This window comes from Pseudochaenichthys georgianus, unplaced genomic scaffold, assembly GCF_902827115.2.
Source record: "Pseudochaenichthys georgianus unplaced genomic scaffold, fPseGeo1.2 scaffold_1287_arrow_ctg1, whole genome shotgun sequence".
Classification (NCBI taxonomy): Eukaryota; Metazoa; Chordata; class Actinopteri; order Perciformes; family Channichthyidae; genus Pseudochaenichthys; species Pseudochaenichthys georgianus.
Genome location: NW_027262191.1, coordinates 1 through 14,900, shown reverse-complemented (window position 1 = coordinate 14,900; position 14,900 = coordinate 1). Strand labels below are relative to the sequence as shown.

Below are 14,900 nucleotides of genomic sequence, written 5' to 3'. Positions count from 1 at the left end.
CAGCCAATCACAATGCGTGACGTCATTGGTAAGCGGCGGACCCCGAACACATCTGGTACTGACGCCGGCCGCCTCAGTCTTCAATGTCCGACATCGCGTAAAACGGAGGATTTTACATTCATTGCTTACATCCTTTTCTCCTCCTAATCTCGTCCATAACTTTTTATTTAATGCATTTGAACGGCTTCAATAGCCACTTTAATAACACTGGACGGTAGTCCCGGATGTCATCATGAAGGATTTTCAGAATAAAAGCTTGCATTAAGATTGTGCGAGAACTTTTAAGCTGACGGAATGTTTAAACTAAATTATGCCATAAAACATATATTTTAATTTATAACAATCCCTCCTTCCAGACTCTTTAGGGTGAGTAAATAATACTGAAACGAATGACTTCTTCATCTGAACTTTGCACATAACTCATATATACACAAAACACACAATCCAAATGGAATGGTTCAATATCCGTCATCAAAAATACAAAGTACTTTGGTTGGTCTTCCACACAAAGTGTTCCCTTGTGCGTAACTTCTAGTGTTTACATTCAATATCACTTTTCAAAGTAGCAGCTAGCTTGGTTCCAGAACATTCCTCCCTCCTTCACAGAAAGCGTTCTCATACCACGCTCAGTGTTAAGGCACTTGTTTTTACAAAGTGTAAAGAAACAAACTACTTTAGAATCGTGCAAAGTCAATTGAAATGGATTCGCATGTTAGCATCGTAGCTGGTTCGCTTTCCACACGATGTCATCATTTAAAGAATCCCGTCAGCTCGACACTCGTTGAGCCGTCTCTGAACATCCACATCATTCAGAGGGTCTGAGGACAGAGGGTCTGAGGACAGAGGGTCAGGGGACAGAGGGTCTGAGGACAGAGGTTCTGAGGACAGAGGGTCAGGGGACAGAGGGTCAGGGGACAGAGGGTCTGAGGACAGAGGGTCTAAGGACAGAGGGTCGGAGGACAGAGGTTCTGAGGACAGAGGGTCTGAGGACAGAGGGTCAGGGGACAGAGGGTCAGGGGACAGAGGGTCAGGGGACAGAGGATCTGAGGACAGAGGGTCTAAGGACAGAGGGTCTAAGGACAGAGGGTCGGAGGACAGAGGTTCTGAGGACAGAGGGTCTGAGGACAGAGGGTCAGGAGACAGAGGGTCAGGGGACAGAGGGTCTAAGGACAGAGGGTCTGAGGACAGAGGGTCTAAGGACAGAGGGTCTAAGGACAGAGGGTCTGAGGACAGAGGTTCTGAGGACAGAGGGTCTGAGGACAGAGGGTCTGAGGACAGAGGGTCTAAGGACAGAGGGTCTAAGGACAGAGGGTCTGAGGACAGAGGTTCTGAGGACAGAGGGTCTGAGGACAGAGGGTCTGAGGACAGAGGGTCAGGGGACAGAGGGTCAGGGGACAGAGGGTCTGAGGACAGAGGGTCTGAGGACAGAGGGTCTAAGGACAGAGGGTCTAAGGACAGAGGTTCTGAGGACAGAGGGTCTGAGGACAGAGGGTCAGGGGACAGAGGGTCAGGGGACAGAGGGTCTGAGGACAGAGGGTCTAAGGACAGAGGGTCTGAGGACAGAGGGTCTGAGGACAGAGGTTCTGAGGACAGAGGTTCTGAGGACAGAGGGTCAGGGGACAGAGGGTCAGGGGACAGAGGGTCTGAGGACAGAGGGTCTAAGGACAGAGGGTCTAAGGACAGAGGGTCTGAGGACAGAGGTTCTGAGGACAGAGGGTCTGAGGACAGAGGGTCAGGGGACAGAGGGTCAGGGGACAGAGGGTCTGAGGACAGAGGGTCTAAGGACAGAGGGTCTGAGGACAGAGGGTCTGAGGACAGAGGTTCTGAGGACAGAGGGTCTGAGGACAGAGGGTCAGGGGACAGAGGGTCAGGGGACAGAGGGTCTAAGGACAGAGGATCTGAGGACAGAGGTTCTGAGGACAGAGGGTCTAAGGACAGAGGGTCTAAGGACAGAGGGTCTGAGGACAGAGGTTCTGAGGACAGAGGGTCTGAGGACAGAGGGTCTGAGGACAGAGGGTCAGGGGACAGAGGGTCAGGGGACAGAGGGTCTAAGGACAGAGGGTCTGAGGACAGAGGGTCTAAGGACAGAGGGTCTAAGGACAGAGGTTCTGAGGACAGAGGTTCTGAGGACAGAGGGTCAGGGGACAGAGGGTCAGGGGACAGAGGGTCAGGGGACAGAGGGTCTAAGGACAGAGGGTCTGAGGACAGAGGTTCTGAGGACAGAGGGTCTAAGGACAGAGGTTCTGAGGACAGAGGGTCTAAGGACAGAGGGTCTGAGGACAGAGGTTCTGAGGACAGAGGTTCTGAGGACAGAGGGTCAGGGGACAGAGGGTCAGGGGACAGAGGGTCTGAGGACAGAGGGTCTAAGGACAGAGGGTCTAAGGACAGAGGGTCTGAGGACAGAGGTTCTGAGGACAGAGGGTCTGAGGACAGAGGGTCAGGGGACAGAGGGTCAGGGGGCAGAGGGTCTGAGGGCAGAGGGTCTGAGGACAGAGGGTCTAAGGACAGAGGGTCTGAGGACAGAGGTTCTGAGGACAGAGGGTCTGAGGACAGAGGGTCAGGGGACAGAGGGTCAGGGGACAGAGGGTCTGAGGACAGAGGGTCTAAGGACAGAGGGTCTGAGGACAGAGGGTCTGAGGACAGAGGTTCTGAGGACAGAGGGTCTGAGGACAGAGGGTCAGGGGACAGAGGGTCAGGGGACAGAGGGTCTAAGGACAGAGGGTCTGAGGACAGAGGTTCTGAGGACAGAGGGTCTAAGGACAGAGGGTCTGAGGACAGAGGGTCTTAGGACAGAGGGTCAGGGGACAGAGGGTCTAAGGACAGAGGGTCTGAGGACAGAGGTTCTGAGGACAGAGGGTCTAAGGACAGAGGTTCTGAGGACAGAGGGTCTAAGGACAGAGGGTCTGAGGACAGAGGTTCTGAGGACAGAGGTTCTGAGGACAGAGGGTCAGGGGACAGAGGGTCAGGGGACAGAGGGTCTGAGGACAGAGGGTCTAAGGACAGAGGGTCTAAGGACAGAGGGTCTGAGGACAGAGGTTCTGAGGACAGAGGGTCTGAGGACAGAGGGTCAGGGGACAGAGGGTCAGGGGACAGAGGGTCTAAGGACAGAGGGTCTGAGGACAGAGGTTCTGAGGACAGAGGGTCTAAGGACAGAGGGTCTGAGGACAGAGGGTCTTAGGACAGAGGGTCAGGGGACAGAGGGTCAGGGGACAGAGGGTCTAAGGACAGAGGGTCTGAGGACAGAGGGTCTAAGGACAGAGGGTCTAAGGACAGAGGGTCTGAGGACAGAGGTTCTGAGGACAGAGGGTCTGAGGACAGAGGGTCTGAGGACAGAGGGTCTAAGGACAGAGGGTCTAAGGACAGAGGGTCTGAGGACAGAGGTTCTGAGGACAGAGGGTCTGAGGACAGAGGGTCTGAGGACAGAGGGTCAGGGGACAGAGGGTCAGGGGACAGAGGGTCTGAGGACAGAGGGTCTGAGGACAGAGGGTCTAAGGACAGAGGGTCTAAGGACAGAGGTTCTGAGGACAGAGGGTCTGAGGACAGAGGGTCAGGGGACAGAGGGTCAGGGGACAGAGGGTCTGAGGACAGAGGGTCTAAGGACAGAGGGTCTGAGGACAGAGGGTCTGAGGACAGAGGTTCTGAGGACAGAGGTTCTGAGGACAGAGGGTCAGGGGACAGAGGGTCAGGGGACAGAGGGTCTGAGGACAGAGGGTCTAAGGACAGAGGGTCTAAGGACAGAGGGTCTGAGGACAGAGGTTCTGAGGACAGAGGGTCTGAGGACAGAGGGTCAGGGGACAGAGGGTCAGGGGACAGAGGGTCTGAGGACAGAGGGTCTAAGGACAGAGGGTCTAAGGACAGAGGGTCTGAGGACAGAGGTTCTGAGGACAGAGGGTCTGAGGACAGAGGGTCAGGGGACAGAGGGTCAGGGGACAGAGGGTCTAAGGACAGAGGATCTGAGGACAGAGGTTCTGAGGACAGAGGGTCTAAGGACAGAGGGTCTGAGGACAGAGGGTCTGAGGACAGAGGGTCTGAGGACAGAGGGTCTGAGGACAGAGGGTCTGAGGACAGAGGGTCAGGGGACAGAGGGTCAGGGGACAGAGGGTCTAAGGACAGAGGGTCTGAGGACAGAGGGTCTAAGGACAGAGGGTCTAAGGACAGAGGTTCTGAGGACAGAGGTTCTGAGGACAGAGGGTCAGGGGACAGAGGGTCAGGGGACAGAGGGTCAGGGGACAGAGGGTCTAAGGACAGAGGGTCTGAGGACAGAGGTTCTGAGGACAGAGGGTCTAAGGACAGAGGTTCTGAGGACAGAGGGTCTAAGGACAGAGGGTCTGAGGACAGAGGTTCTGAGGACAGAGGTTCTGAGGACAGAGGGTCAGGGGACAGAGGGTCAGGGGACAGAGGGTCTGAGGACAGAGGGTCTGAGGACAGAGGGTCTAAGGACAGAGGGTCTGAGGACAGAGGTTCTGAGGACAGAGGGTCTGAGGACAGAGGGTCAGGGGACAGAGGGTCAGGGGACAGAGGGTCTGAGGACAGAGGGTCTAAGGACAGAGGGTCTAAGGACAGAGGGTCTGAGGACAGAGGTTCTGAGGACAGAGGGTCTGAGGACAGAGGGTCAGGGGACAGAGGGTCAGGGGACAGAGGGTCTGAGGACAGAGGGTCTGAGGACAGAGGGTCTAAGGACAGAGGGTCTGAGGACAGAGGTTCTGAGGACAGAGGGTCTGAGGACAGAGGGTCAGAGGACAGAGGGTCAGGGGACAGAGGGTCTAAGGACAGAGGGTCTGAGGACAGAGGTTCTGAGGACAGAGGGTCTAAGGACAGAGGGTCTGAGGACAGAGGGTCTTAGGACAGAGGGTCAGGGGACAGAGGGTCTAAGGACAGAGGGTCTGAGGACAGAGGTTCTGAGGACAGAGGGTCTAAGGACAGAGGTTCTGAGGACAGAGGGTCTAAGGACAGAGGGTCTGAGGACAGAGGTTCTGAGGACAGAGGTTCTGAGGACAGAGGGTCAGGGGACAGAGGGTCAGGGGACAGAGGGTCTGAGGACAGAGGGTCTAAGGACAGAGGGTCTAAGGACAGAGGGTCTGAGGACAGAGGGTCTGAGGACAGAGGGTCTGAGGACAGAGGGTCAGGGGACAGAGGGTCAGGGGACAGAGGGTCTGAGGACAGAGGGTCTAAGGACAGAGGGTCTAAGGACAGAGGGTCTGAGGACAGAGGTTCTGAGGACAGAGGGTCTGAGGACAGAGGGTCAGGGGACAGAGGGTCAGGGGACAGAGGGTCTGAGGACAGAGGGTCTAAGGACAGAGGGTCTAAGGACAGAGGGTCTGAGGACAGAGGTTCTGAGGACAGAGGGTCTAAGGACAGAGGGTCTGAGGACAGAGGGTCTTAGGACAGAGGGTCAGGGGACAGAGGGTCTAAGGACAGAGGGTCTGAGGACAGAGGTTCTGAGGACAGAGGGTCTAAGGACAGAGGGTCTGAGGACAGAGGGTCTTAGGACAGAGGTTCTGAGGACAGAGGGTCTGAGGACAGAGGGTCTGAGGACAGAGGGTCTAAGGACAGAGGGTCTGAGGACAGAGGGTCTTAGGACAGAGGGTCTGAGGACAGAGGGTCTGAGGATAGAGGGTCTGAGGACAGAGGGTCTGAGGATAGAGGGTCTGAGGACAGAGGGTCTGAGGACAGAGGGTCTGTTCTGACCCAGTGATAAAGTCCATACTTCAGTACCTCTGGGTGGAGGTGCGGTGTGTGACGGGAGAGCAGCAGCAATAGCAGACGCAACCTTATGCTGAGTCAAAGACAGATTATTAGGATCTGATGTTTAAGTTTATGTTACATTTTGTTTTGCTGGAAATAAACGTTGAAAAGCAACAGAACCGTCAGTGGGTTTTGTTCTGCGCGTCTGACGCGGCTTCCCAGCCCACGCTCTGCACGAGGCTTCCCAGCCCACGCTCTGCACGAGGCTTCCCAGCCCACGCTCTGCACGAGGCTTCCCAGCCCACGCTCTGCACGAGGCTTCCCAGCCCACGCTCTGCACGAGGCTTCCCAGCCCACGCTCTGCACGAGGCTTCCCAGCCCACGCTCTGCACGAGGCTTCCCAGCCCACGCTCTGCACGAGGCTTCCCAGCCCACGCTCTGCACGAGGCCGAGAACACTCACTGCTGAGGTGACAAGACACACCTTTTGGGGTTTTAGCCACTACAATTATTCAATGTCGAGCTGTGACTGGAAACACGAGGACTATTGGAGGATCAATAGCGATTCCGCCTCTGATGAAGCGGAATCGCCAGCTGTTAAAAACATGGATGAGGCTGCAAAAAAAAAAAAACTGTTGAAATAATACCTCCGTTAAAAATGGCAGGTTACTCTGAGACCTGCGTAATCCACTCGAAGTCCTGTAACTTTTCCTTTGCACGCCACGCTGTTCCGTCTCTTCTCTCTCCGACGCGTTGCCATGGCAGCTCCTGATGCAACCTCTCCCACGTTGCTTCGTGGGCCGGGGCGGTGGACCCGGTTGGTCCCGCGGAGAATCCCCGTTTCCTCATGTCACATGCTGCTTCTTGTGCGGATCCATAGAGCTTCGGTCCGTCGTCCCAGTGGATTCTCATTTTAGTGAGAGGAGTTTGAAACGGGTCCCTCTCTCCTTCAGAAGCTTCTGAATTCCGCTGGAAGCTTTGTGTTTCTGAACCACTTCTGTTGCATAATCATGGTCACATGTCAGCGGCCGCCCCTCCACCACGATTTTCTTTTGCCAAACTTTCTTCAGGACCATCTCTTTAACCGTGAATTCCAAAAAATGTACAATCATAGATCGCGGTGGCGAGTTGCAGTTCGGTTTTTGGGCCGTGTGTGTGTGTGTGTGTGTGTGTGTGGGTGTGTGTGTGTGTGTGTGTGTGTGTGTTGGATTTGCAGGTTGATATTTGGAGGCAGTTCTCAAATATGTACACCGTCTGCTCCGTTGTGAGCAGACGGTGTACATATTTGAGAACACAGTCTCCTTCTTTATCCTCGGGTATTCCAAAGATACGAATGTGTTAGGGACAGAGCGCCTCCTTCACCTCCATATTCCACGTCTCTGTTTCCACGATCCGACCCTCTGCCTCGGCGATTCGAGATCCTTGTGCTTGTAAAGTTGTAGTGTTGGCAGAGAGTAGTTGGTACCTTTCTCGCTTAAGCTCGCTGATTTAACGTCCTCCGTGACTTGCTCCTTGAGCGTGGTTAAGTCCTTTTTCATTTCGGTTTTGAGGTCGCGTATTTCTTTGCTAATTGACTCGAGCCCCAACCGCATTGTCGAGGTTATCGAGTTAGCTTCAGCAGGTTGCACCTGTTCTTCGTTGGTGTTCTGCTCCATTGTTTTAGAATTGTGTCCTTTCTGTTGGTCTCGTCTTTCCTTACCTCGAGTAACAACTCCCCCACTCATCAGGCTTTACTGTAACGTGTGTTTTAATTAGAAATCTAAACAAATTGTACAGTGTATGTTTTGAAAATAGTAAACATCTAAATCTGTTGTGTTCTGTGTATACTCAAGTTTATGACATTTTGAAAATGTCATAAGCTGTGTTAAACTCAATAATATGGTGTTTGAATATTCTACAGTCTAGGTTGGACGACTATTGCATAAAGTGTCTTATCTTAAATGTTGAAACCACATGTAATCTTGTGTATCATGAAGTATGTGTCCATCGATAACACTCGCAAATAATAGTAATTCTGCCTAAAATGCGCTATTGTTGTATTTATTACCACCAGCCGAGTGCGCTGTTGTAATTTTCAATTTCATCCACTAGAGGTAGCTAATATTCTTAAAAATACCTTTGAGATGGGAAGAAAAGTTACAATATTGATCAAACAATTGCACAAAACCGCCAAAACACATTTTCCAGCAGAAATACTTCAAAAATCAGATTGGACCTTTAGAAAATACAATAATCCTTCCCTTCAATATCCAAACTCCAACAGTATAGATCACCTGATTTCGCTTTCTAGTTCCAACTGTGACAAGAAGTATGATTTGTTCTTCACGAGATGGAGGTCAGAGAAGAGCCTCGTGGTGAAACCAGCTGCATGAGAGCCTCGTGGTGAAACCAGCTGCATGAGAGCCTCGTGTGGTGAAACCAGCTGCATGAGAGCCTCGTGGTGAAACCAGCTGCATGAGAGCCTCGTGTGGTGAAACCAGCTGCATGAGAGCCTCGTGGTGAAACCAGCTGCATGAGAGCCTCGTGTGGTGAAACCAGCTGCATGAGAGCCTCGTGGTGAAACCAGCTGCATGAGAGCCTCGTGGTGAAACCAGCTGCATGAGAGCCTCGTGGTGAAACCAGCTGCATGAGAGCCTCGTGGTGAAACCAGCTGCATGAGAGCCTCGTGGTGAAACCAGCTGCATGAGAGCCTCGTGGTGAAACCAGCTGCATGAGAGCCTCGTGGTGAAACCAGCTGCATGAGTGCCTCGTGGTGAAACCAGCTGCATGAGTGCCTCGTGGTGAAACCAGCTGCATGAGAGCCTCGTGGTGAAACCAGCTGCATGAGAGCCTCGTGGTGAAACCAGCTGCATGAGAGCCTCGTGGTGAAACCAGCTGCATGAGAGCCTCGTGGGTGAAACCAGCTGCATGAGAGCCTCGTGGTGAAACCAGCTGCATGAGAGCCTCGTGGTGAAACCAGCTGCATGAGTGCCTCGTGGTGAAACCAGCTGCATGAGAGCCTCGTGGTGAAACCAGCTGCATGAGAGCCTCGTGGTGAAACCAGCTGCATGAGAGCCTCGTGGTGAAACCAGCTGCATGAGAGCCTCGTGGTGAAACCAGCTGCATGAGAGCCTCGTGGTGAAACCAGCTGCATGAGAGCCTCGTGGTGAAACCAGCTGCATGAGAGCCTCGTGTGGTGAAACCAGCTGCATGAGAGCCTCGTGTGGTGAAACCAGCTGCATGAGAGCCTCGTGGTGAAACCAGCTGCATGAGAGCCTCGTGTGGTGAAACCAGCTGCATGAGAGCCTCGTGTGGTGAAACCAGCTGCATGAGTGCCTCGTGGGTGAAACCAGCTGCATGAGAGCCTCGTGGTGAAACCAGCTGCATGAGAGCCTCGTGGTGAAACCAGCTGCATGAGAGCCTCGTGGTGAAACCAGCTGCATGAGAGCCTCGTGGTGAAACCAGCTGCATGAGAGCCTCGTGGTGAAACCAGCTGCATGAGAGCCTCGTGGTGAAACCAGCTGCATGAGAGCCTCGTGTGGTGAAACCAGCTGCATGAGAGCCTCGTGGTGAAACCAGCTGCATGAGAGCCTCGTGTGGTGAAACCAGCTGCATGAGAGCCTCGTGTGGTGAAACCAGCTGCATGAGAGCCTCGTGTGGTGAAACCAGCTGCATGAGAGCCTCGTGTGGTGAAACCAGCTGCATGAGAGCCTCGTGGTGAAACCAGCTGCATGAGAGCCTCGTGGTGAAACCAGCTGCATGAGTGCCTCGTGGTGAAACCAGCTGCATGAGAGCCTCGTGGTGAAACCAGCTGCATGAGAGCCTCGTGGTGAAACCAGCTGCATGAGAGCCTCGTGGTGAAACCAGCTGCATGAGAGCCTCGTGGTGAAACCAGCTGCATGAGAGCCTCGTGGTGAAACCAGCTGCATGAGAGCCTCGTGGTGAAACCAGCTGCATGAGTGCCTCGTGGTGAAACCAGCTGCATGAGTGCCTCGTGTGGTGAAACCAGCTGCATGAGAGCCTCGTGGTGAAACCAGCTGCATGAGAGCCTCGTGTGGTGAAACCAGCTGCATGAGAGCAAACAAAGGAGTGCTTTGAATTTGCATTTCACAAAATGGCGACTGCCCTGTGTTTGTTTGTCAACATGAGGTAAAAACAAGATGGCAACTGATTATATATTTTTTATTTATTTGTTAACTAAAAATAAATTAAAAAAACACCTTGAATTTCAGGCGTGGCGCGGGGCTCCGTTGGCAAGGCGCAGCGCCCGCCAAGACAATGGTAGGGGAAACACGGCGTGTATTGTTAGCATCTGGTGCTAGCTAGCTGCGCTAACGTAACATTGTACGAGAAGTCAGCACCCTCAGCACAGATAGTGCGCAACATGATTGCCGCGTCCAGGCAGCTCCCGTTCGAGCATATGCCTTGAGTTGCACATAGCTCTAACGATCCATCACAGTGTCTCTCCGTACACACACACACACACACACACACACACACACACACACACACACACACTTTGTATTGTATGAGAAGTTCCGGGTTGTTGTGTTTAATATTCAGGAGAATATTTGTCATTGTTCAAATGGTAATAAACAAACATTAGCATAAAGCATATTTGTCCGCTCATATGTTGATAAGAGTATTAAAAACTTGAGAGATATCCCTCTCAGGTACATTTAGAACAGATAGAAAAATGTGCGATTAATCGCGATTAAATATTGTAATCGACTGACAGCCCTAATACTTATGTAACGTTCCTGTTCTCTGCAGACGTGCAGCTGGCTGAAGGAGGTGGTCCCCAGCAGGAGGAGCCCCCACCCCACATCAAAGAGGAAGAGGAGGAGGAGGAGGAGATAAAGCCCACCTTCACTCCTGTCCCTGTGAAGAGTGAAGATGATGAAGAGGAGCCTCAGTCCTCTCATCTTCATCAAAGAGACACTGTGGCACCAGATGGAGAGGACTGTGGAGCACCAGGACCAGCCAGGAACCAGGATCCAGTTCCAGGGTTAGAACCCATCAGTGAGGAGGACTCCCTGGACTCCTCTGAGACTGACGACAGTGACTGGTCTTTCCCAGACGAGGCTCAGTCGGGGGTCGGGGCCCCGAACAGGGACGCTCCGGAGAGCGATGTGGGGTCGTCTCACAAAGAGAGGCCATTCCCCTGCTCCTTCTGCGGGAAGAGATTCAGCCTGAAGGGGAACCTGAACCGGCACGTCAGAGACCACACGGGCGAGAGACCTTTCCCCTGCACCGGCTGCAACAAGACCTTCAAAGACAGCGGCTCTCTGACGGCCCACAGGAGGATCCACACCGGAGAACAGCCCTACAGCTGCCTGTTGTGCGGGAAGAGCTTCAGCGGCCTGGGGAACATGACCCGGCACATGAGGATCCACACCGGAGAGAAACCTTTCGAATGCTCCGTCTGCAGCAAGAGCTTCCACAGCAAGGAGCACCTGAACCGACACATGAAGTTCCACACAGGGGAGAAACCCTTCGAATGCTCCGTCTGCAGCAAGAGCTTCCATGTCAAGGACCACCTGAACCGACACATGAAGTTCCACACAGGGGAGAAACCCTTCGAATGCTCCCTCTGCAGCAAGAGCTTCCACGTCAAGGAGCACCTGAACCGACACATGAAGTTCCACACAGGGGAGAAACCCTTCAGCTGCTCTGTCTGTGGAAAGGGCTGCGTGGAGAAGACAGACCTGAAGAAACACATGAAGGTCCACACTGGAGAGAAACCCTTCCGCTGCTCCGTCTGCGGGCAGTGCTGCGCTGAGAAGGGGGACCTGACCAAACACATGAGGGTCCACACAGGGGAGAAACCCTTTAGCTGCACTGTCTGCGGGAAGGGCTGCGCCCGGAAGGCCTGCCTGACAATCCACATGAGGGTCCACACCGGAGAGAAACCCTTCAGCTGCTCTGTCTGCGGGAAGTGCTTCGCTAAGAAGGGGTACCTGACCAAACACATGAAGGTCCACACAGGGGAGAAACCCTTCAGCTGCACCGTCTGCGGGATGAGATGCACCCAGAGGGGCAGCCTGAAGCTCCACATGAGGTTCCACACCAGAGAGAAACCCTTCAGCTGCTCCGTCTGCGGGAAGAGCTTCGCCGTCACCGGACGCCTGAAGAGGCACCTGAGGCTGCATGAGGCTGGAGGGCAACAGGAAGTAGTAGAGGGTGATTCACATTCAGCTGGAGACCAACAGGAAGTAGAACCTCTCTGTGGTTCTGGAGGCAGCGATGCCCCCCCTCGGCTGTCGGCGATCAAAGGACAGAAAGAGACGGTAAATGAACCAGGGCACTCTGGAGAAAGATGTAAGGTTGGAGAAGTAGTTATTTAACTTTATCTGGCTCTGTATGATTAAAAGCAGCACGATCATTGACCCGACGCAGTCCCCCGTCGTTGTTGTTGTTGTTGTTGCTGTGAACTTCATGACGCAGCACCTGTCGGGCTCTGAGCGGTGAAAACACACATGAGGCTACAGAGAAGAACCGGTTCGGAACCAGAAGAGCATGGAGCTGGAATTCAATGATATTCAAGTCTCTCTCACCACGTGCTCAGCAGCTTCAGAGGAGAGATGGAGAGCAGAGCCTGAAGTCGTCCTCCAGCAGAGCAACATGAATATATAATAAAACAGATCAAATAGTGAAGAGAATGTGTTGAGACGAGCAAGTTAATAAAATAACATAGAAATAGAGTCTGTGTACAAGAACATGGAATATGGAGATGCTTATCAAGATGCAGCCAGATGGATGTTCCTCACAGAGTTCAGGAGGTTAACAGTCCAACCCAGTCTCATAAAAAAACGTGTAATAACTACGTTGGTCCACAACGTAGGACGTTGTATTTCTACAAAAACGCCTCTGAAATTGTAAGATGCCTACGTTTTTTTTCACCATTCATTCCAATGGCTAGCGTCTACGTCACGTGATCTTCACATTTCTCCCTGCAGAAAAAAAAAACATGGCCGAACTTCGTTTTATTCTCGGTGTAAAATGCCTGTTTTAAAGTTACTTTGGCGATTAAAATGCGTTTTGATGCGAGAAATATGAGTTGTTATTTCAGAGTTCAACAGTCGTGTGTGTGTGTGTGTGTGTGTGTGTGTGTGTGTGTGTGTGTGTGTGTGTGTGTGTGTGTGTGTGGTTCTTGGTGCCCTGTTTACCCACAAGGCCGCGGGCTCGTATCACCTCCACGTCCAGACGCTCCTTCCCATCCCGATCTGAATATCACCTGACCACCAGCGGCCAATTAGAGCGCCTCGTTACGTGATGTTACAGTTATTAACCAATATGAATAATGAGTAAATATAAACACTAATATATAACTAATGAGTTAAAATAGACACTTATATATAAATATAACTCTTGTATTGTGTAAATATAAACACTTGAACATCAGGTGTGTTTATAGAGATGAAGGCCTGTGATTGGCTGTTACCCATGGGGGGCGTGGCCAGCGTCTGCCTCCCGGCCAGCTGGGCGGGGCCGAGGTTCTCCAGGAAGCCAGAGAAGTGTTTATCTGCTGCTAGCTTCACTCCTGGGAAGATCAGCCTGAGGGAACATCACTGCGCTGTGAAGAGGCTCCTTTAAAGCGGGCCATCGTGCTATATCTGAAAGACATACTGATGAACAGATCAGCCGTTGCAGCCACGCCTTACTGCTCAAACCCCTCTTTTTAATCCCTGCTAGAGAAACGCGGATCTTGGGTCCTTAGCTTGAAATAAAATAAAGAGGAGGCGGAGCTAATGCCTGATCAGAATTCTACCGGAGATAAAGTTAAATTCTGCTGTGATAAAGCGCCATCCTGTTCTAAACCACATCAAGGATTATCTCTGAAACAGTACGGAGCTCAAAACATTTTCTATAAACACAAAATAACCATTTATCTCAAATATTGTTCACAAATCTGAAAAAACTTCTCCTTTGCCGAGAGAATCCATCCCACCTCTCAGGTGTGGCATATCAAGATGCTGATCAGACAGCATGATTATTGCACAGCTGTGCCTTAGGCTGGCCACAATAAAAGGCCACTCTGAAACGTGCAGTTTTGCTTTATTGGGGGGGTCTGGGGGGGTCCGAAAACCAGTCAGTATCTGGTGTGACCACCATGTGCCTCACGCAGTGCAACACATCTCCGTGGCATAGAGTTGATCAGGTTGGTGATCGTGGCCTGTGGAATGTTGGTCCTCTCCTCTTCAATGGCTGCCAAGCTGCTGGATATTGGCAGGAGCTGGAACACGCTGTCGTATACGCCGATCCAGAGCATCCCAAACATGCTCAATGGGTGACATGTCCGGTGAGTATGCTGGCCATGCAGAACTGGGATGTGTTCAGCCTCCAGGAATTGTGTACAGATCCTTGCAACATGGGGCCGTGCATCATCATGCTGCAGCATGAGGTGATGGTCGTGGATGAATGGCACAACAATGGGCCTCAGGATCTCGTCACGGTATCTCTGTGCATTCACAATGCCATCAATAAAATGCACCTGTGTTCGTCGTCCATACGCCTGCCCATACCATAACCCCACCACCACCACGGGCCACTCGATTCACAACATTGACATCAGAAAACCGCTCACCCACACGACGCCATACACGCTGTCTGCCATCTGCCCTGAACAGTGAAAACCGGGACTCATCCGTGAGTCATGGCACCATATCACCCCGGTCCTCAAAGAACTACACTGGCTTCCCGTTACTCACCGCATCCACTACAAACTCCTGGTCCTCACCTACAAAGCCCTCCACCATCTGGCCCCCCCCTACCTCACTGACCTCCTCATCCCATCCTCCCCGGACCCTCAGATCCACCTCGGCCGGCCTGCTTTCCACCCCCACTGCCAATCTCCGGAGCTTTGGAGACAGAGCCTTCTCTGTGGCCGCCCCAAAGCTCTGGAACTCCCTCCCCCAAGACCTCCGTGAGTCCGAGTCCCTCACTCTGTTCCAGTCCCGCCTCAAAGCCCACCTCTTCACCTCTCTCTATCCGTAAGACCCCCCCCCCCCTCCTGACTGCCACTGTGCTTTGTTTTGTCGTTTTTTCTTAGTCTGCTGTCTACCTGCCCCAGTCTATCTACCCCCCCCCCCCTCATATTGTAAAGCGTCTTTGGGTATTATAAAAGCGCTATATAAATCTAATATATTATTATTATTATTGTGTGTGTGTAGTGTGTGTGTGTGTGTGTGTGTGTGTGTGTGTGTGTGTGTGTGTGTGTGTGTGTGGTGTGTGTGA

General features: G+C 52.6%; 1 protein-coding gene across 1 annotated transcript in view; it reads left to right on the top strand.

Moving 5' to 3' along the window:
- Positions 1–12,683, top strand: part of LOC117440872 (zinc finger protein 585A-like) — a 32,566-nt gene extending 19,883 nt beyond the window's left edge. The window contains exon 5 of the mRNA XM_071202129.1: positions 10,437–12,683. Coding sequence (XP_071058230.1) covers positions 10,437–12,010 — 1,574 coding nt within the window. The 3' untranslated portion in view covers positions 12,011–12,683. The remainder of the gene's footprint in view (positions 1–10,436) is intronic.
- Positions 12,684–14,900: the final 2,217 nt, after the last annotated feature.